The sequence below is a fragment of the Argiope bruennichi genome, chromosome 4, assembly GCF_947563725.1.
Source record: "Argiope bruennichi chromosome 4, qqArgBrue1.1, whole genome shotgun sequence".
Taxonomy (NCBI): domain Eukaryota; kingdom Metazoa; phylum Arthropoda; class Arachnida; order Araneae; family Araneidae; genus Argiope; species Argiope bruennichi.
In genome coordinates this window covers 61,540,089-61,561,761 of record NC_079154.1, presented here as the reverse complement: position 1 = coordinate 61,561,761, position 21,673 = coordinate 61,540,089, and the positions used below count along the sequence as shown (strand labels likewise).

Here is a 21,673-nt window from a genome sequence, read left to right as displayed (position 1 = left end):
CACGGAATTCTTATGAGAAACGGTCTTTCTTTTTTTGGAGGAAATTTACAAAAAATTCCAGAATTATCTTTCAAATGAAATAATATACTTGAAATTACACTGCATAGGGTAAAATTCAAATGTATTTATATGCATTATGAATTTGTAATGGTAATTCAGAATTAAAAAATTCTATAGAATTAAATAGAATTAAAATAGAATTAAAAAATTCTAAGAATGCTAGCATTAATATGGCTGCTAAATCCAAGCTTTTTTTAAAAAAATATCCGTTCTATTAAGTTCTATATTCAATAATATATGCTTGTTCTTTTCTTCATAATGAATAAATTAATTTTACATTTTATTGGGAAACAGTCTTAACCTATTGACTGAATTAAATTCTTTCAAATAATTTCTCATTGCGATTGAACCAATTGAACCTAAAGCCGGTATAATGATAAACTGGATTACGAGTCCGCAATAAAATTTTAAATTCCCTAAATAATACTTCAATCATGCGGAAAAGGGATTAACCAATCACACTTACCTTAAACAAGTTTCTTTTCAGAGTTCATGATATAAAAAAGCCAGAGCTTAACGTTATGATATCACTTGTTTCGAGTCGCTTGAATAATACATACACTATGATCTCCCAGGTAAGTTTACTATCACTTAACTTTTAATATTTGTTATCATGTTCGTGAATTATATTTAATGCTTTGAATTATGATTTAGCTGATGTATTTTTCATAGAAATCTTCGTTGCTTTAAAAATTAATTTTAATTTATAATATTCTTAAAGCTCCAAAATTTCTTAAATATTTTGGAAAATCCTGCATGGATTGAAATTTTAGAACTTATGCCTTTTATCCCTAACTTTATACCTTTTATTAAAATCCTTTTGTTCGGATACTTTCGTTTATATTCTCGAAGCTTATTTCAATGATTAGTGTTCTGCTGGATTTGCTGTAGTTTATGAATACTTGAATAAAATTCTTACTTTAGTATTTTGTTTGTATATTTTTCAGAAAATGTTTTTGAAACAAGTAAAGTTTCATTCAAATTATTCATAGAAATTTCATTAAATTCTTAAATCTTTTATACCCGTGAGTACGTTTCCATCTTACAAACTTGTCTGTAGTTCCGAACAGGAATTTAATTCTAATTGAACGGGCATTAGAAAAAAGAATTTACTTATTATAATTTTTAGAAAATATTTTTTTAAATGAATTATTAGAAAGTGGTATAAAATTGTTTGCATTCAAAGACTTCTTATTATTTTGAATTTAAATAATAAAATATCTGCCAGAAAAAAATAGTCTCATAATAACTTCTACCATTTTGTTTAAGAAATTTTTTATTGGAATTTATTTTATCAAAGTATAAGGGCATTTCAATAATTTATATTCAAATGCATATTGAGCTTATATGGTAGCATATTAAATTATTTAGTAGAATAATGCCGAAGCTTAATAATTTGCTTCGGCATTATTCTACTAAATAATTTTTTTATAGAACATAACTTCACAAAATATTTTTGCATTGATCAATGCTGTTATCTTTAGTAATAATTTTTGAAATTCGAGGATTAATAAATAGCCAAAATTAGCTTTTTATTACAAAATCTGAATTATAAATATAATGAGGCTTTAAATTAAAAAAATCCTTTTGTTTAAGAAATTTAAAACCTATTTTAATTATAAATACTCATTCTTCATTTAGAGTTAAAACACGTGAAAACAAGATTTATTCGAAAGTCATTTCAAATTTAATTAAAAATATTTTTAATTTTTGAGTGAATTCAAGCATTTTATGTAATTTTAATCTGAATCGATGACTATAAAAGTATTTGCTGACTATGAAATGCTATAAATAAAAACCGTCTGTTTTGATTATTTTATCACAAAAAAAAACGAAATTCGTTATTTATTTTTATTTAAATATCAGAGAGTGAAAGAAAATGCAACGTATATTATACTTATAAAATATTAAAAGAAAAATAATTATTTTATATTAACCAATCATTTTTTAAATGTGTTTGGATATCCTTTGGTAAGATTTAATAATCACACCCTTTAAATTTTATATTTAATTTTTCATGTAATCGAAATTAAATATATGATTTTCAGGTACCTGGTTTATTTTTTCAAACTTTATACTTTGAAAATTTCCATATGATTTTAATACACCAATAGTTGCATAAAATCATAGAAATTATAACACAATTACTATTTCTTACTACTAATTTTTCTTTTCGAAATCATTAAATATTTAGAATATCTAAAACTCAATTTTAATCAGTAATTTCTTTAGTGACACAATTTTTAAAATATCTACTTTTTTCCAAGAATATGTAACAATATATTTTCCTTTCAGGCTTTTGTTTTGGCTACTTTGGCAGTGGCTGCTCTTGCCAGTCTGCATCATGAAGTAAGTTTATAATTTTACTAATTTTCCCATATATATTATTTTGCCTATTCTTAAATAGTTTCTGATGTAAGCCATGTTAATTTGACTGTCATTCATATTTTATCTGAATGTCCAATTTTTAATCCCCATCGATTACGTTTATTTGGTACATCATCTTCAAACATTCGTGACTTGGTGGGACAACATTCCCATCCAAATATTTTTACTTTCTTTGTATTTTCCATTTTATTTAACTAGAAACAATTTTATCTCCACATTTCTTGGTTTCTTTGCAAATTTTACTTTAAGTTTTTATAGCTTCACTGTATATTTTTTTTATCTTCAACCATATGTTTGGCGCAGCATAGCCAGATATGGCTCTTGTTCCACAAAATCCTAAATAACTAACTATAACTAACTAACTAATGTAAGATTTCAGGCTAAAAGTTAAGCTATATTTTCAACTGATGTCACTAAATATTCTCGTAGAAATAATAGAACAATCCTTAATATCATGCTATCGAAAATAAAAATATGCCATTTGATGATAAAAAAATAATAGCATATTGGCAAGAATATAATAATAAAAAAACGAACGATTAGGACAATGGAAAAATTAAAATAAGAGAAAAGATATCCATGGGACTAATGTGCTCCTTAGAAGCATCTGAAAATGTTTATGTTAAAATTATAAATTTCTCACAACGATGTACTGAATAGCAATTTTATTGGATTTGATATTCGTTTAATAAATTACTAGTACGTCATGCATAATTGCTAATTTTTCTATATATATTATTTCACTTATCACTTAAATAGTTTAATTTCTGATTAAGATTGTAGACTAAAAGTTAAACTATATTTTCAATTCATATTACTAACCACTCACGTATTAATAATAGAATACGCTTTAATGCCATGCGTATTGGATATAAAACATTTAAATTGATGATAAACAGATAATTACGTATTGATATGGATATAATAACAAAATATCGAAAGATTAGCATAATGAAAAAATTAAAATAATGGAAAAGATCTTTATGGAAATATTGTGTTCCTTAGAAGCATTTGAAAATACTTATGTTAAAATTACAAATTTCTCACGCGATACACTGATATCAAATCCAATAAAATGAATATCAATTTTATTGGATTTGATATTCATTTAATAAATTATTAATATATTATTACATGCACACATTATTAATTTGTTTCGTACTTTAAATTTAATTAACTTTTTCATCGTTAAATTCCAATAGAAATCAACTTTATTCGTTTCTCGGCTTAAACTTTATTATGTTATAGAAAACGTGTTTTATTTAATAAAAAAATGGTATATATATATTTTTTACCTTTTGTTTCATATAATTACAGACTATAAAAATTTTTAAAAATTCATTTCTAAATTTTAATAATTCTTAAAATACCTGATAGTCACAGCATTTATTGCTACTTTGTAATGTAATAAGGATTTTGCCTTTTCATAACCACATTTTTGTAATTTCATATTATAATTTTATAATAAATAGCGCAATTTTAAAATGTTTCTTAGAAAACAATTAATGATGTCCACGCTTTGATAATCGGTTTCAAAAACCAAAGTTTTATGAAATGATAATAGTTTCAATGAAAATTTTCTATTATTTTCTTCCACCAGCCCATCCACCATCCCCAACCTTTTAAATTCGGCTACAGCGTGAAGGACAAGCATGGAGAACAGCATCGTGAAGAAGTTGGTGATGGCAAGAACGTGAAAGGAAGCTACGGATTTACCGATGCCAGGGGAATCAAGCGACAGGTCAACTACGTCGCTGACCATGCGGGATTCAGAGCTGAGGTCAAGACCAACGAACCCGGAACAGCCAACCAGAATCCCGCAGCCGTCCACATCATCTCCGACGCTCCCTATGGACATGGAGGATATGCCGGAGCTGCAGGACTCGGATACGCTGGAGTTGGAGGTGCAGGATACGGATATGGTGGTCTTGGCGCTGCCGGAGTGGGTTATGGATATGGTGGTCTAGGAGCAGCTGGTGTAGGATATGGTAATGTTGGTCTTGGAGGATATGGTGGTTTCGGATATGGAGGTTATGGCCTCGGCAATGGACTTCTGGTCGGGTTAGGATACACACGATATGGTTTTTAAGAAACTGATTATCAAGAATATGTCTTTGATTATTTGTTTAGCAAAGAAATAAATATTATATTTGTAAATGTCTCTTGGATCTTTTTTTTTAGAATTTTAAAATGATATCAATTTTTTATCATATATATAAATTGTGAAAAATTTCATTGTATCTTTCCTAGTTAGCAAAATTTTCTTGATGTAGTTCACCACTACATATTTATCATAATCAAGAGAAATACTTAATATACATTAATAAGTACATTCATGTCTCCAAAAATTCCGTTTTTACCTTTATTAATATTTATATCAAGATTTTGGCATTTAAATATCATAACAATTCTTTTCTCAAACCATATTCTGTTTTCATCAATTATATTGCGCATTAATATATCAGTGATATGCTTCAAACCTTATAAAATTGTTAGTTTTTAAAGGATCAGTCGAATCGAAGTCTATTACGGAAAATTCTTCTCTAGCACAATTTCTCTTAAAATAATCTAATCGAAAGCTAAATATCTGGAGGCGATTATTTTTTTTTACTTCCAAGAATAGTGCTTAGAATATTTACTTAGAGTATTACTTAGAATATTTTCACAGTTGCGAAAGATTTCTCAAGACGAAATATCTCCACATTTATATGCTTTGACGCACAAATGTTAGAGAAAATAAAGTAGGAAAACTACCTATAAAAAATTTGAAACTAGATACATTTTTGTATAATCTTAATGGAAATATAAAATGTCACATAATTTCATCTATTTAAATTATCTTATTATAAATATTTATATTCAATATTTTCTATCCAAATTCTAATGTCACTGGGAATCAGCTTTCTACATTTGTATCAGTTTACCCTGACTAAATTCTTGAAAGTAATAAATTTTCTGAAATAAATTCCAATTATAAAGCTTACTTCAACACCGGTATTCTCGAAAACATTAAATTGTATTAACTGTGACATACCACAAGATATTAAATATATACATGTGAATTTTTTAAACAGAATGAAAATAAAAAAGAACAAAGATAGTATTTAATTATCTTTAAAAATTTAATATGTCATTATAACAATAATAATTAAAATCTTATTTTTAGATGAAGAATTATTTTTTGAATATCTTTAAATCACAGATAAATACATTATCGTCATTAAAATAAATTGGCTTAAAACAATGGTTTTCAACTCCTTATGCTTGATTAATACAGCCAATTAATTTTTTAGAAACAATTCCTTTTCATGAAACTTTATTTATAACAATTTTTATAATTTCCGAAGAACTGAAAAGATTTTAGATGTGAGTTTAAGATTTTATTCACTTCTTTTATAAAAGCAGTTTTGCCTTTCTTTCTGAAATGACAATCATTATTAATTTTTCTTGTGCAACAAAAATTATATAAAACCAAATCTTAAGGGCTTCTTTGATTTTAGTTTCTAGGAATTCTGTTTGAAAGTGCAATACATCCACTTTCTTTCCAGAAACCGTGGATAATCTGTCTCCGACCATTAACTTATACTTAGGCATAAAAAGGACACTCTTTTATAGAGGGGTCTGAATTAATTATCCATAAATTCCATGTATCAAAATGATCTAACCTGCTAAGAACTGGAAAAAAAATATCCACACTTTTCTAAATAAATTTACTAAACTTTCCAGCTATATTTATATCATTACAACTTCAGAATATCACATTTCTTGCTATAAATCTTAAAATTAGAAACCGGAAAAAATTATTTTTATATTAAGTTAAAAATATACATGTATACAAATAAACTAATTTGACCAGTGTGATACTTTTGTGACTATCTAAATTCAAAAAAATATTTATTAATTTTTCTGAACTCCGGGATAACTCGTACGGAAATAAATCTTTCTAGGCTTAGTGTTAAATGGAATAGAAATGAAAACAAATAAATTATATGATCAATTGTGAACAAAAAATCTTCCATTTAGAATAGTAAAGAAGTAATCCGAAATAAATAAAGCATCCAATTTGAATAAAACTGGAAAAGACCATAAAAATGCTTTGCAAATATTATTTGTCGTGTAGTATGAATACCGAATACATATTTAAAAAAAACGCTTTTTCACGCTGACAAATTTTGTCTTCGTCGGTTTATTTATACCTCCATACCTAAATTTGGAAAAGTAATTCAGTATGAAGGCAAAGTACTAAATGTCTTTCATTTCGTGCATTGTAATTTTTAAATATTCAGAGACTAAATCTATAAAATAGTTTTTTTTACTCTTGAGTATATATTTATATATAACAATTGATTTCTCCGAAAGAGTTGAAAATTGAAATGCTTTTGCCTCATTTGTTTTATCAGAATATTTCAGTTTTTGATCACCATTATTCAGTTTGAATCAGCAATACAACTGTTTTGGAACGAACCTCTCCATTTAAATCGGCCAGATAACTATGATGACAACTAAATACTCCCTTTACAAATTCCCTCTTCACATCAGTGTGAAAAAAATGACAGCTCATTCGGTAGAAGAAACTTCAGACTCCCGGTCGTGCATGTCGTCATGCAGGAATTAGACTCATAGTTACTCATCAAAGTATATAAAAATTTAGCATAATTGTGATGATCATAGACATTTATAATCATACAAAAAATTCAAAGTTCAATGCAAAAGAATATTAAGATGCTTCCGTCTTTTACGCTTGTAAACTAATATTTAAAAAAATGAATTTTTGTTTGTTCTTACCTTATGCGCTGCTGGACCGTTCTACCGATTGCGATGAAACTTGGCCATCTTATTGCTTGCACCTGCGCAGAGGTTATACTTTAAAATTTCCAAAATAATGCTGGTAAATTCAAATAGTAAACGGCAAACGGCACATATCATTCGGAGATAATAGCACATATATCAAACAAAATAAAATTATTATGATTGATGCCAATCAATGTGGGTGAAACGAAATAGAAAATATTTAGTGCAAGCGCTATTTTTTTTCTTCTCATTAATGAATAGTAATTTAAACAGGATGTTGTCATTCAGCTTGCACAATATTTTGTCTGTGTACAAACCACACATATTATTCCGAGTTTATATCACACATACAAAATAGAATTATTATTGTCGATACCGATCATGTTAGGTTATATATAATGGAAATTTTCCAGTGCAAACAGTAATTTTTCTATTTAGTCAAGGAATCGACAAACGATATTTCGGTTATACAATCGTGTATCGTGTTGAATGCTTCGACAAAAATGTGCCCCCAAACGTTTGACACTTAATAGATTTACCAGCGCAGCACATAGAAATAAGCGAATTCGAGCTTCTCAAACAAATGGGGAACAGCGAGTGAGAAATGAAGCAGACCGTTTACGAATAGCAAATTCACGAGCTTCAGAATCTCAAGATCAACATGCAGCAAGAATCGAAAGACAACGTTTATATGCTACCTGATGACGAGCAGCAGGATCAAAAGACCAATATGCGGCAAGAAGCTAAACAACTATTCTTAACGGAAAGTCGAATAGTAAAGATGTGCTCATTCCACGCATTCTGATTATTCCCACCGACATGCGTTTTGATTTCAAATGGGTTCAGTTCCTCATTCGATTTGCAATCTCGATGACCATCAGCAAGGCTCAAAGTCAATCACTTCAAGTGTTCAGATTAAATCTAGAAAATCCATGTTTTTCACGAGGTCATTTGTATGCTAGATCTTTATGAGTCGGACAGCTAAGAAATGTATTTGTTTTTGCTGAAGACGGAAAAACAAAAAATGTTGCCTACCCTGAGGCGCTTGAATAATAAAGTAAAAAAAAAAAAAATAGAATAAATATTATTTGTACTTCTCTTTTACATATCATTAAATTTCAATGAAAGTATTCATTGCCGATAAGAAAATAAATATCATTCTTTCTATCATTCCTAATTAAACAATACAGCTATTTTAAATTTCAAACGATATTTCCAAAATTATTTCTTCTGTGGCAGCAACGCGTCATGTACCAACTAGTAATTTATATTTTTACTTGACCATACTATTAATAAGACTTCAATAGTCCTTTTTACTACGATCTGAGAGCATTACACTTCTAAACTTTGTTAGGAGAAATAATTAGAGAAATATAAAAGGAGACGTAGATTTTATGCCTTGCATGCCTCCAATTCTCTCCATGTTGCCTTCGAAAGAGTAATTAAAAATGAGTCAAGGATACATCCTAATGAAATGGAGACTTAAGGAGTAATTTCAGATGATTTAGACAGCCACGGAAGGAACATGAATGCGGAAATGGAAGGATTGTAAACTGGCTTCACTCAGTGCATAGCAAAATTAACCATCATATGGATATTGCTTGTGTAATCGATTTAGACAGCCACGGAAGGAACATGAATGTGGAAATCGAAGGATTGTAAACTGGCTTCACTCAGTGCATAGCAAAATTGATCATCATATGGATATTGCTTGTGTAATCGAGAAAACTTACAATGGAAAAATAATATTTAAAAAATGTCTTGCCGTGTAATTTTTAAATGTTTTCTTTCCTTTGATTAAAAAAGTGCATTCTGTCAATTTCAATTCGTAGAAATGTTTTGAATATAACTCCATTTTTAAAAGAGTGTAAGAATACTTTTGTTCAAATGTTTGAGCAGATAGTATCTTACAATATTTAGATAATTTTTATAAATCTAATTAAATTATCAAGCTAACTATGATGACGTGACTTTTATTATTCGATAATGTATTCTATAATACAAAAACTAATATTTGATGGTTTGCATGGTTGTCACAACAATCCGATATCCAAACTGATAAAATTTCAAATTCCGTTCTAGGCACGAAACTCTTATTAGAAAGAACCATTTTTTAGGGGGGGGGGGGTACTGATAATTTTAGAATTATCGTCCAAACGAAACAGCATTAAACATTCTAAGAAATCTACTTATATTAATACTGCTTAATTGAGGCCATTCTATTCAAATATCTCTAATATTAAGTTCTATACACAATCGGATATGATTATTCTTTTTTTCATTGCGAATAAATTAATCTTTCCTCCTATTTAGCAACGATATTGACATAATAAATGAAAAATTATTTCAAATCAATCTAATTGTGGTATACGATCAAACAGATAAACTGGATTACGAGTCCGCAATAAGATTTTAAATTCCCTAAATAGCGTTTCAATCATGCGGAAAAGAGATTAACCTTTCACTCTTACCTGAAACAAGTTTCTTTTCAGAGTTCACGATATAAAAATGCCGGAACTCAGAGTTTTGATATCACTTGTTTCAAGCTTTTTCAATAAGAAACTACTACAATGATCTCTCAGGTAACTTTTTATTACTCAAACATTTATTATTAGATATCATGTTAGTGAACTACATTCATTTATTGCTTACAATAATGACTTAGCTGAGGAATTCTCCACAGAAATTTTCGTTGCTTTAAATAACAAATAAAAAAATGTTAGTAATAAAACGTTAATGTTAATATTTCATTAAGCTCGAGAATTTGTTAAAGACTTTAGAAAATTCTTTATGAAATGAAATTTTAAGCCTTTTTATTATATTCTTTTATTCGGATAGCTTTCATTTACAGGAAGAATGTTAATCTTGGAAGCATGCAACTAAGATTAACTTTCTTTTGGATAGATTATAGTTTATTAATTTTGAAGTTTTTACAGACATATTTTTAAGAAACTACTTTTGAAACAACTAAGATGTTATTCAAAAGAATGTTTCTTTAGTTCTTTTCATCCGTGAACACATTGCGAATTAAGCGGTTATTTTTAAGTTACAGAACCGGCAGTAGAGGGAAAAATACTTATAAAAACTTATAAAAAATCATTTAAAAATAATTTATTAGAAAGTGGTATCGAACTATTTGCATTTTGATATTTAATAACATTTTTGTATTTAGGTAATTAGTCATGAACAATCAGTCGGATAAAAAAAACTCAAAATAAACTTCTAATCTTTTTGTTTAGAAGTTTTTTTGATTGGAATTTATTTTGAATGATATTTCAATATGATTCGTCATTATGTTACCATTTAATTTTTATTTAGAACATAACCTCCTTCACAAGATATTTTTGCATTGAGAGTTCTGTCATCTTAAGCAATAAATTTTTTAATTCAAGAAATATACAAATAAGCAAAATTAACTTTTATTATTAAATCTGATTTGTAAATATATTAAGGATTAAAATTTCAAACTTCTCACATTTAGGATATTTCAAAAAGAATTTAATTATAAATACTCAATCTACAGTTTGAGCAGAAACAAGTGAAAATAAGCCTTACTGATATTTTTTAAATATCTTTTCAAGCTTAATTTTTTTTAAACTTTAAGTTTTTGAATGAATTCATGAATTCAAGCATTTTATGTAGTTTTTATCTGTTTTGACCGCAATGAAATTATATGCTGAGCATGAAATGCTATAAATAAGAACTGCCTCACTGGCCGTTTTTTCAAAAAGAAATGGCATTCGCTGTTTTTCCCTCTTGCGTCAATATCAGGCAGCAAAAAAAAAAAAATACTTACGCTTTTAATGTAATAACAGTTGAATAAATAATAGAAACTATAAAACAAAAAAATTAATATTTTTTACTGTTAATTTTTCTAGTTTTGGCATATTTTTCTTTTTGTTTCAAAATAGATAATTGCTTAAAATATTTAAAAATTCAATTTTAATCTAGAGTTTATTTACTCTAACAATTTTTAAAACGTCTACTTTTTGCCATGTAACATTATTATTCTGTTTGTACTAGGCTTTTGTTTTGGCTGCTTTGGCCGTGGCTGCTTTTGCCAGTCTGCATCATGAAGTAAGTTTATAGCTTAACAAATTTTTCCTTACATTTTATTTTTTCCTTTCTCAAATATTTTAATTTCTGATGTAAGATTTTTGTCTAAATGTTAAGCTAAACTTTTAGGAAATGTAACTAACTATTCTCGAAAATGACATGCTTATCGTTAATTAAAAAATGCTTCAATTGATGATACATAGATAATGGCATGAAACTAAGAAAATAATAGATGATTAGGACAATGAAATATTAAAATAAAAGTAAGGGTATGCAAGAAATTATGTACTATTTAGAAGCATTTTATATTAATTCATGTTAGATTTACAAAATTCTATCCACGATATTCTGAGTAAGATGGTTATTGAAGTCCATATTCATTTAATAAATTACTAAAATACACGCTTATTCAAAATGTGAATGTAATTGATATTTAAAATTTAATTCATTATATCATTAATATGTTCCGATACAGAAAAACACTATTCGTTTTCTGATAGTTTATACCTCATTTCACTGAATAAAATTGCCATATTTCATAAAAAAAAAGATTATTACTGATTCTAAATAAACCTTAAGAAATCTGATAGTCACAGCAATTTATTGCTTTTTCGTACAACATAATGATTTTGCAATTTCTTAACAGCAATTTGTAATTTCATATCATAATTTTATAATAAAATTACTATTATAGCTTCTTCCTTAAAAACCAAATAATAATGCTCAGACAAAACTAATTTGTTCGCAAAACCAATTTATAAACTATAAAAACCTAATTTTCAATTAAAATTTTTATTCCTTGTTCCTTTTCAGCCCATTCACCATCCCCAGCCTTTCAAGTTCGGCTACAGCGTGAAGGACAAGCACGGTGAACAGCATCGTGAAGAAGTTGGTGATGGCAAGAACGTGAAGGGAAGCTACGGATTCACCGACGCCAGGGGAATCAAACGACAGGTCAACTATGTTGCTGACCACGGAGGATTCAGAGCTGAGGTCAAGACCAACGAACCTGGAACTGCCAACCAGAACCCAGCAGCCGTCCATATCATCTCCGACGCTCCCTATGGACATGGAGGATATGCTGGAGCTGCAGGACTCGGATACGGCGGAGTTGGAGGTGCAGGATATGGATATGGTGGTCTTGGAGGTGCAGGATTGGGATATGGATACGGTGGTCTTGGAGCAGTTAGTGTAGGATACGGCAATGCAGGACTTGGTGGATATGGTGGTCTCGGATATGGAGGTTATGGCATTGGAAATGGACTTCTAGGCAGTTTAGGATACACACGATACGGCTTCTAAGTGGCTGATTGTATAGATTTTTCTTTGATCGCTTGTTTAGCAAAGAAATAAATATTTATTTTGTTAATAAGCTTTCTTGGTTTCTGTTTTTAATAATTTGAAAATGATATTAGTTTTTTTTACGAATATTTAAATTGTGATATATATCACTGTGTGCTTCATATTTATCAAAATGTTCTTGATGTAGATAACTGCTACATTTTCATTAGGAAAATGTTCTCCATGTAGTTAATTACCTACTATATTTTCATTATAATCCAGAAAAATCTTAATGTTCTATGATAAGCATATAATTTCCTCAAATTTTTCTTCTTTTACAATTCTTAGTATATGCGTTATTTTTTTTTTTTTTTTTTTTTTTTTTTGCGTTTAAATATCACAAAATGTTAGAGTGGAAAAAATATCAAATTACAAAACTTGTTCTCGGAAAAATTTTGATATAATGTTCAAGTTTTAGAAAAAATACTCCTATCAAAAAGCCATGAACTCCTTGAAACGGTTAATAATAACTATTATGACGGGACAATTTCTTTAAATGCGATTTCCACATACCCGATGTACTACCAAGAAAATTTCAATGTCTGCTCCCAGAACTCATTGATAAAAATAATAATTGATAAAAATAAAATACTCATTGATAAAAATAAAATACTCATTGATAAAAATAAAATACTCAAATGTGCATATTTAAGTTTAATAACTAAAACACTAAAAAGTTTCACTTAAAGGTTTATTATAGCATATTACATTTTCATAAATATTTTCTCAAATTTTACTGGGGTATGATGCTATAATTTTAATGAGTTTTACATAATCAGAAAAATTTATAAAGAGCAATATCTACTTTTATCTTATCTGCTTCTAATATATTCTAACTTTTGAAGTATAAATTAAGATTTTCAGGAATTTTTTATCAGTAATTTTCTGAGCTTGAAAATAAGAAATTTAAATACAATAAAATGTATTTAAATACAATAAAAACCCCAAAAATTTTCTCAAGTACTTATGAAAACTGAAAACTGCGCAAGCTTTCATTATAATAATAGAATTTGAATAATATATATATTTTTAAATAATGATTAAATGGTGAATTTGTCTTGCATATTTTACAATAGTAGCAACACCATTATAATTTGATATCCGTGAATGCAAAAAACATTTTTTCTCAAACACAGATTAACAAATTTCTTGCCCCGAAATTAAAATGGTATAATACTTCCTTAAAAAATGTATGAGAGAATTCCAATAAAATGCATTAAAGCGTAAATTTGGACACATTAGATGTAGCTGAAAGGAATTTGATCCCGAAATCAGAAGTACTAATAATAGAAGAAATTAGAAGAGAATAATAGAATAATAGAAGAGTTTAGTGATTTGTAGGAGATATAAGAGATTCCTACTACTGAATTTCTAATTCCATAATTTTTTTAGAATTACATTTGAAAAAATATTAGATACCCTCTTCCTCTGAAGAAACCCAGTCTATGCTCATAATATACGAAATGTTTAAGTGCTTTTGCGTATTAAATATTCTACAGCAATAGGTAACATTATATATTAAATTATATTAAAGTTCTTACGCATTCTAAAAAATAATCTAAAGCAATAATTTTAAGCTAAGCATGTATAGACGACATTTCTTATATCGAAGAGCAAACCAGTTAATAATCATTCAATTTTTAATCTTCCCAAGCAAAAAAAAAAAAGATGCTATACCACACATATATAGTGAAGATAGCGCGACTGAACAATCTGTAGACAATTTAAATTTTTGAGTCTGATGCTTTTATATTAAAAGAAACACTTATATTAAGTACCTTTTTCCCATATTCTAGTATTAATAAAAATCAATGGAGAAATATCTGCTATTTAGTAGTTAAAACTTAAATTCATGAATATAAGTTTTCTTAACTTTTCACCAGATAGCTAACTGCTATTTGTTTGTATATATTTTTATGTATTTTTCGGATGACAGTCAAAAGTATATCCTTTATAATAATAAAAATGATATGTATTTATGTTAAAACACATTAGAAATTTATAGATTCTGAAATAAATTTCACTTATGACCTATACATTCTAGACATGACCATTAACATTCTAGATGACAAATATTAAGTTAATTGTGACATATCAGAGAAAAAGTAATTTTTTAATATGTAAATGTGAATTACTTAAACATTTAAGACATATCAATGATCAAAGGTAATATTAAATTATTTTGAAAAGTCTGGACTAAAATCAAATTTATATTGATTGAAATATATATTTATTTTAGATGATAAATTATTTTAATATCATAAATTTATAGATAATTACTTTAGGGTTATATCAATAAATTGTTCTTTAACGAAATTTTTAACCTTATTAGATTGTATTCCCTTCTCAAATTAGTTTCTTTGGGGTTAATTTGCTTTTACAAAGCATTATTTATTATAGCATTAATATTTCCCCGAAGAATTAACTTAGGTATGAGTTTATATTTGATTGATGTTTTAAAAGAAGTTTAGTATTTATTTTTCAAATGAGAGCCATCATCATTTTCCCTAAATATACAAAGTTATGTGGTAAAAAAATCTAACAATATATATATATATATATATATTTAATTTTAACGTCACCTAATTGAATTTGAATGCGCAGTAGATTGAAACTCGCTTTAGAAAAGGGTAATAATTTGACTTCGACTTTACGCAGACATGAAAAAGACAGACTTATTCAGATTAGTATGAATTCATTGTCTATACGTTCTATGCTGCAAAACGATCGCATTTGGTAAGAATTAAAATAACAATCCACTGTTTTCTGAATAATCTCAAGAATCTATTTCTAGTAATTCTTGTATTGTTGCAATTTTGACTTTAACATCTTACAAAATTTCTTTATCATAATTCCAGAAAATAGTAGAGGAAAAATTAGTTTATATATATATATTTAAATTAAAAATATATGTGATCAATAACATTAATTTTTCTCTTGTATTACATTTTAATGAATTCATTTAATTCAATTATTTTTCGAAAAGGCCTGGATAATTTGTACAAAAATAAATGATTCTAAAATTATTATTAAACAGGATAGAAATAAGTTTAAATAAATTATATGATCAAATGTGAAATCTGTATCTTCCTCTTATAGCAGTAAATGAATTAATTGGAAATGAATGATGCATCAACTTTGAATAAAAAGACCACTTAAAAAAATGTAAATAGTATATATTGTGCAGCACGGATATCAGCTATGAATTATGGGAAAATTCTTCTTCACCTTGACGCATTTGGATCGTTTTATTTGTACTTCCATACCTAAATTCAGAAAAGCAATGTCAGTTTAAAGACAAAATGTCAAACGTTTTTCATTTCGTGCATTGTAATTTTTACATACTTATAGAATAAATCCATAAAATGGATCAAAACGCCGATGGGTATCTATAATTTTCGATTTTATTATTTACTTGAAAATGGGAATACTTTTTCTTCCTCACCTATAGATGGAATATTTTAGTTTTATTTAATTACGGTCCTGCTGCAATCAACACTGGAAGTCTTTTCGGACGAATCTCCTCATTGATAGCGACCAGATAACGATGATGATAACTGAGTTAATATCCCTTTTTTAAACTTCCTTACCACATTAGTGAGATCAATGTTAAATCGCATATAGGGCGTTTCTTTGATGAGCTCCGATCTTGGTCTACACACTGAAGGTCCTACAACCGAGACCAATCAACATGCCACCACATCGGCAAGGGTCGCATAATTGCTCATCAAAATATAAGGCAATTAACACAATTGCACTGATCACAAACATCTAGAATTGTAAGAAAAATTAGAGATCAATGCAAAAAAAGATGCTCTTATTTTATTAGAGATCAATACAAAAGAAGATGCTCTTATCTTTTATTAGAGATCAATACAAAAGAAGATGCTCTTATCTTTTATTAGAGATCAATGCAAAAGAAGATGCTCTTATCTTTTATTAGAGATCAATACAAAAGAAGATGCTCTTATCTTTTATTAGAGATCAATGCAAAAGAAGATGCTCTTATCTTTTATTAGAGATCAATGCAAAAGAAGATGCTCTTATCTTTTATTAGAGATCAATACAAAAGAAGATGCTCTTATCTCTTATTAGAGATCAATGCAAAAGAAGATGCTCTTATCTTTTATTAGAGATCAATACAAAAGAAGATGCTCTTATCTTTTATTAGAGATCAATGCAAAAGAAGATGCTCTTATCTTTTATTAGAGATCAATGCAAAAGAAGATGCTCTTATCTTTTATTAGAGATCAATGCAAAAGAAGATGCTCTTATCTTTTGTTAGAGATCAATGCAAAAGAAGATACTCTTATCTTTTGTTAGAGATCAATACAAAAGAAGATGTTCTTATCTTTTATTAGAGATCAATGCAAAAGAAGATGCTCTTATCTTTTATTAGAGATCAATGCAAAAGAAGATGCCCTTATCTTTTGTGCTTGCATTTATTGTCAATATATCTGCACTTTATCATACGATAAAGATATCACCAAATGTCCATTTTATTATCTTGTGAATAAATTCTGCGTCTAAAAATACCAGCAAAAATATAATTGAGTTGAATAGAAAGAAAAGCAGAGTAAATTACTGTACGACATCTCCAGTTCTCTCAATGTCGTACACAAAAGTGTAATCAAGAATGAGATTGGGATACATCTTAAAGAAATTTAGAAACAAGAAGTAATTTCAGATGATTTAGATAACCTTGGGAAGACATATATGTGAATATTCAATGATTGTGAATTTCTTTTACATGATGCATGGCAAAATTGTTCTCGTTTGATAACACATTTGCAATTATGCGCAATTAACATAGCAAGAATAATAATTTATTTTAAAAAAAACTCTTTCTATGCAATTTCCAAATGTCTGTTTCTTTCTTTTTAGAAGAGCATTCTGTCTATTTGAAACCCGTGATTTGTTTTGAATACAACTGTATTTTTACAAGAAAATAAGGACACTTCTGCTCAAATGTTTGAGAAGGCAGAATCTTACAATAATTAGATATTTATTTAATCTAATGAAATCGTCAAGTTAACTAAGGTGAACTGATATTAATTATTGAATAATTTAATTGAATAATTAAAAAAAACTCGGATATTTGATGATTTAGATGTTTGCACAGCAGTCTGAAATTCAAGTGATAAAGTCTCAAATTCCAGTTTAGGCAAGAAATTCTTATTACAAAGATACTACAGAATATTCCAGAGTTATCATCCAAATGAAAACACTATACTTAAAATTATAGTAAATAAGGTAAAAATAAAACATATTTTTATGCATTATAAATTAGTAATTAGAATAAAATATTCAGAAATAGGATTAAAAAAATAAAAAAATAGGATTAAACAAATCTACAAATTCTAGTTCTATTATGTATGTTGAATAAAGGATTTTCTATTCAAATATGTGTGCCATTACGTTTTATGCTCACTAAGTTATGTTTATTCATTTTTCATTTTGAATAAATTAATTTTTAATCCTGTTGAGCAATGATCTTGACCTGTTGACTGAATTAAATTCTTTCAAATCATTTCTAATTGTGGTAACCGATCAAACTGAAAGCGGCATGGAGATAAACTGGATTATGAGTTCACTATAAAATTTTAAATTCTCTAAATAAAGTTTCAATCATGCGGAAAAGGAATTAACCTTTCACTCTTACCTGAAACACGTATCTTTTCTGAGTTCATGATATAAAAACGCCGCAACTCAGCGTTTTGATATCACTTGTTTCAACTAGCTTGAAAAGTAAACAGCACAATGATCTCTCAGGTAAAGTTACTATCGCTCAAACTTTTAATTAGATATCATATTAATAAATTATATTTATTTATTGCTTAGAATAATGATTAAGTTGAGGAATCTTCACTGAAATCTTCGTTACTTTAAACGATTAATTAAAAAATTAATTATAATTAATAATATTTTCTGAAACTCGAGAATTGTTAAAGACTTTGGTAAATTCTGTATAAATTGAAATTTTAGGGCTTATGCCTTTTATTACAATCCTTTGTTCGTTTACAGGCTCAGTTGGAAGCATGTATCAAACATTAAAATTCTTCAGGATTTGCTGTAGTACTTTATGAATATTTGATTAAAATTTTTATGTTATAGTTTTGATATATATATTGTTAAAAAACTACTATTGAAACAAGTAAAGTTTCATTGAAATAAGTGCTTTTTAAGGATTTTCCAGTCGTGAGTGCATTTCCATCATACGAATTTGGCTGTGATTCCGAAGGTGCAGGACAGATATCAGAAGGAAGAATTTACAAATTTTAAGTTTTAAAGAATATTTAGTAAAAGGTGGTATTGAACTGTTTGCATTCAGATACTTAATAATATTTTTAAATCAAATAATTAATCATAAATAATCAGTCGGGTAGAAAAGAAAGATCATAATAAGGTTCTAGGCCTTATGTTAGGAATTTTCTGATTAGATTTTATTTAATGAAAATATAAAACGAATTTCAATATATACTTCAATATGCTTTGCCATTATGCTAGAATATCATTTTTATTTAGAACAAAAAATACACAAAATATATTTGCATCGATCATTTCTTTCATTTAAAGTAATATATTTTTAAATTCTAGAATTAAATCAATAAAAAAATTAACTGTTTATTATTAAATCTGAATTAGAAATCTAATAAGGCTTTAACTTTTTATAAAACTACTTATGTTCTAGAAGTTCGAAAGCTATTTCAATCATAAACACTCAATCTACAGTTTAAGCAAAAATAGTTGTGAATAAATCTGATTTAGTTTTTTGAAAGCCAGTTCAAGATTAATCAAAAATTTTAAGCTTTGACTAAATTAAGGCATATAGTTTTAATCTGTCTTGATGGCAATGAAAGTGTATGTTCAGCATGAAATGCTATACATAAAATCAGCTTCTTCGGCCACTTTTTCTGAAAAGAAATGACATTCCTTTTTTTGTTTTGTTTTTATTTCAATATCAGACAGCAAAAGAAAACTTAACAAATATTACTTTTATAAAAAATAATAATAGAAAATGATTATTTTATATTAATCAATCATTATTGAAAGATTTTTGGATACATCTCATGAAATTTGAAAATCATATTCGCTAATTTTTATTCAGTTTTTCAAGGGATCAAATTAAATTTTCAGATACCTGATTCATTCTTTTGAGCATATTACTTTCAAAATTTCCCTACACTTTTAATGTATGAAAAGTTGCATAAAACCATGGAAACAATAAAATAATTAATATTTTTTCAAAGTTTCTTTTTTACAACTTTTTATTCTTTCAGAATAATTGAATGATCAATACATCTAAAAATTCAATTTTAATGCATAGTTTCATTAGTCTAATAAATTGTAGGACATTTACATTCTGCTATAACTTATAAAATATATTTTTGTTTGTTTTAGGCTTTCATTTTGTCTGCTTTGGCAGTGGCTGCTTTTGCAAGCCTGCATCATGAAGTAAGTTTAAAGTTTTACAAATGTTTCCTTATATTTGATTTCTATCTTTCTCAAATAGCTTACTATTTGATGTAAGATTAGCTAGATTAGATAATTACGTTGTAAATAAAAGTTAAGCTGTATTTTTAAGAGATGCTCCAGTACTACAAGAATTGAACTGATGTTCCTTAGTATTCTCGTAGTAATGATAATATAAGCTTTAAAACCAAAATTATCCGTAATAAAGAACTACAAATGATGATAAGAAAATAATAACATGAAGATAAAGATGTAATAAGAAAATATCGAATGATTAGGATAATGCATTACTTAATATGAGAAAAAATATATGCATGAAAAAAATATGATTTGCTAGGAAGCATTTTATGTTAACTTCTGTTAGATTTGTATAGTTAACATCTTGATATTTTGAAGTAAAAATTTATTGGCGTCGATATTGCTTTAATAAATTACTAATATTACATACATAAGTATATTTAGAATAAAATGCGTATTTTAAATTTAATTCATATTTTTTTATGAATGATTTCCAACACCATTCGTTTTACAACATATTTTGCTTTATCACATTGCAAAAATCATATGTTATTTCACAAAGAAAACCGAACAGATTTCTTCATCTCTGTGTCATCTATTTTTAGAATATCGCATAAAAATCTTACTTCTGATTTTTAATATTTCTCAAAAAATTTTGAATTCATAGCATGTTTTTTTTCTATTTTTGTAACGTCAAAATTATTTTATAATTCCAGAACCACATTTTTATAATTTTATAAGGATCTTATGCAATTACAAAATGTTACTTAAAAAACAAATTAGTGATTCTCAGGCTTTTCTAAATTGTTTTTAAAACCAAAGATTTATAAAATAATGGTATTCTAGTTTTCATTAAAACTTTCAATAACTTTTGATCCGACAGCCCATTCACCATCCCCAACCTTTCAAATTCGGCTACAGCGTAAAGGACAAGCACGGTGAACAGCATCGTGAAGAAGTCGGTGATGGCAAGAACGTGAAGGGAAGCTACGGATTCACCGACGCCAGGGGAATCAAACGACAGGTCAACTATGTTGCTGACCACGGAGGATTCAGAGCTGAGGTCAAGACCAACGAACCTGGAACTGCCAACCAGAACCCAGCAGCCGTCCACATCATCTCCGACGCTCCCTACGGACATGGAGGATATGCTGGAGCTGCAGGACTCGGATACGCCGGAGTTGGAGGTGCAGGATTGGGATATGGATACGGTGGTCTTGGAGCAGTTGGTGTAGGATACGGCAATGCAGGACTTGGTGGATATGGTGGTCTTGGATATGGAGGCTATGGCCTCGACAACGGACGTTTTGGAGGTTTAGGTTACTCACGATATGGTTTTTAAAGGTCCAATTATAAAATAATGTATCTTTCATGGTTTGTTTAGCAAAGAAATAAATATTTATTTCATAAATAAGTCTTGTATATATTTTTTAATAATCTCAGAATAATTTTACTTTTATATATGCTTAAATTGTGATAAATTTCGCATTTTTCTTACTAATTAACAAAGTTTTCTTAACGCTGGTACGACATTTTCATGCGACAT

General features: G+C 27.8%; 2 protein-coding genes across 2 annotated transcripts; both read left to right on the top strand.

Annotated features, from left to right (window-relative positions):
* Positions 1–623: 623 nt before the first annotated feature.
* LOC129966294 (adult-specific cuticular protein ACP-20-like) lies at positions 624–12,597 on the top strand. Its single transcript, XM_056080712.1, has 5 exons — positions 624–635; positions 2,356–2,409; positions 4,049–4,504; positions 11,263–11,316; positions 12,109–12,597. The coding sequence occupies exons 1-5, from the start codon at positions 624–626 to the stop codon at positions 12,595–12,597; spliced, it is 1,065 nt and encodes a 354-aa protein (XP_055936687.1).
* A 5,799-nt stretch (positions 12,598–18,396) lies between these two features.
* On the top strand, positions 18,397–21,469 carry LOC129966293 (spidroin-1-like). Its single transcript, XM_056080711.1, has 3 exons — positions 18,397–18,408; positions 20,038–20,091; positions 21,011–21,469. Exons 1-3 carry the CDS (start codon positions 18,397–18,399, stop codon positions 21,467–21,469), a joined length of 525 nt encoding a protein of 174 aa, XP_055936686.1.
* The last annotated feature ends 204 nt before the right edge of the window (positions 21,470–21,673 follow it).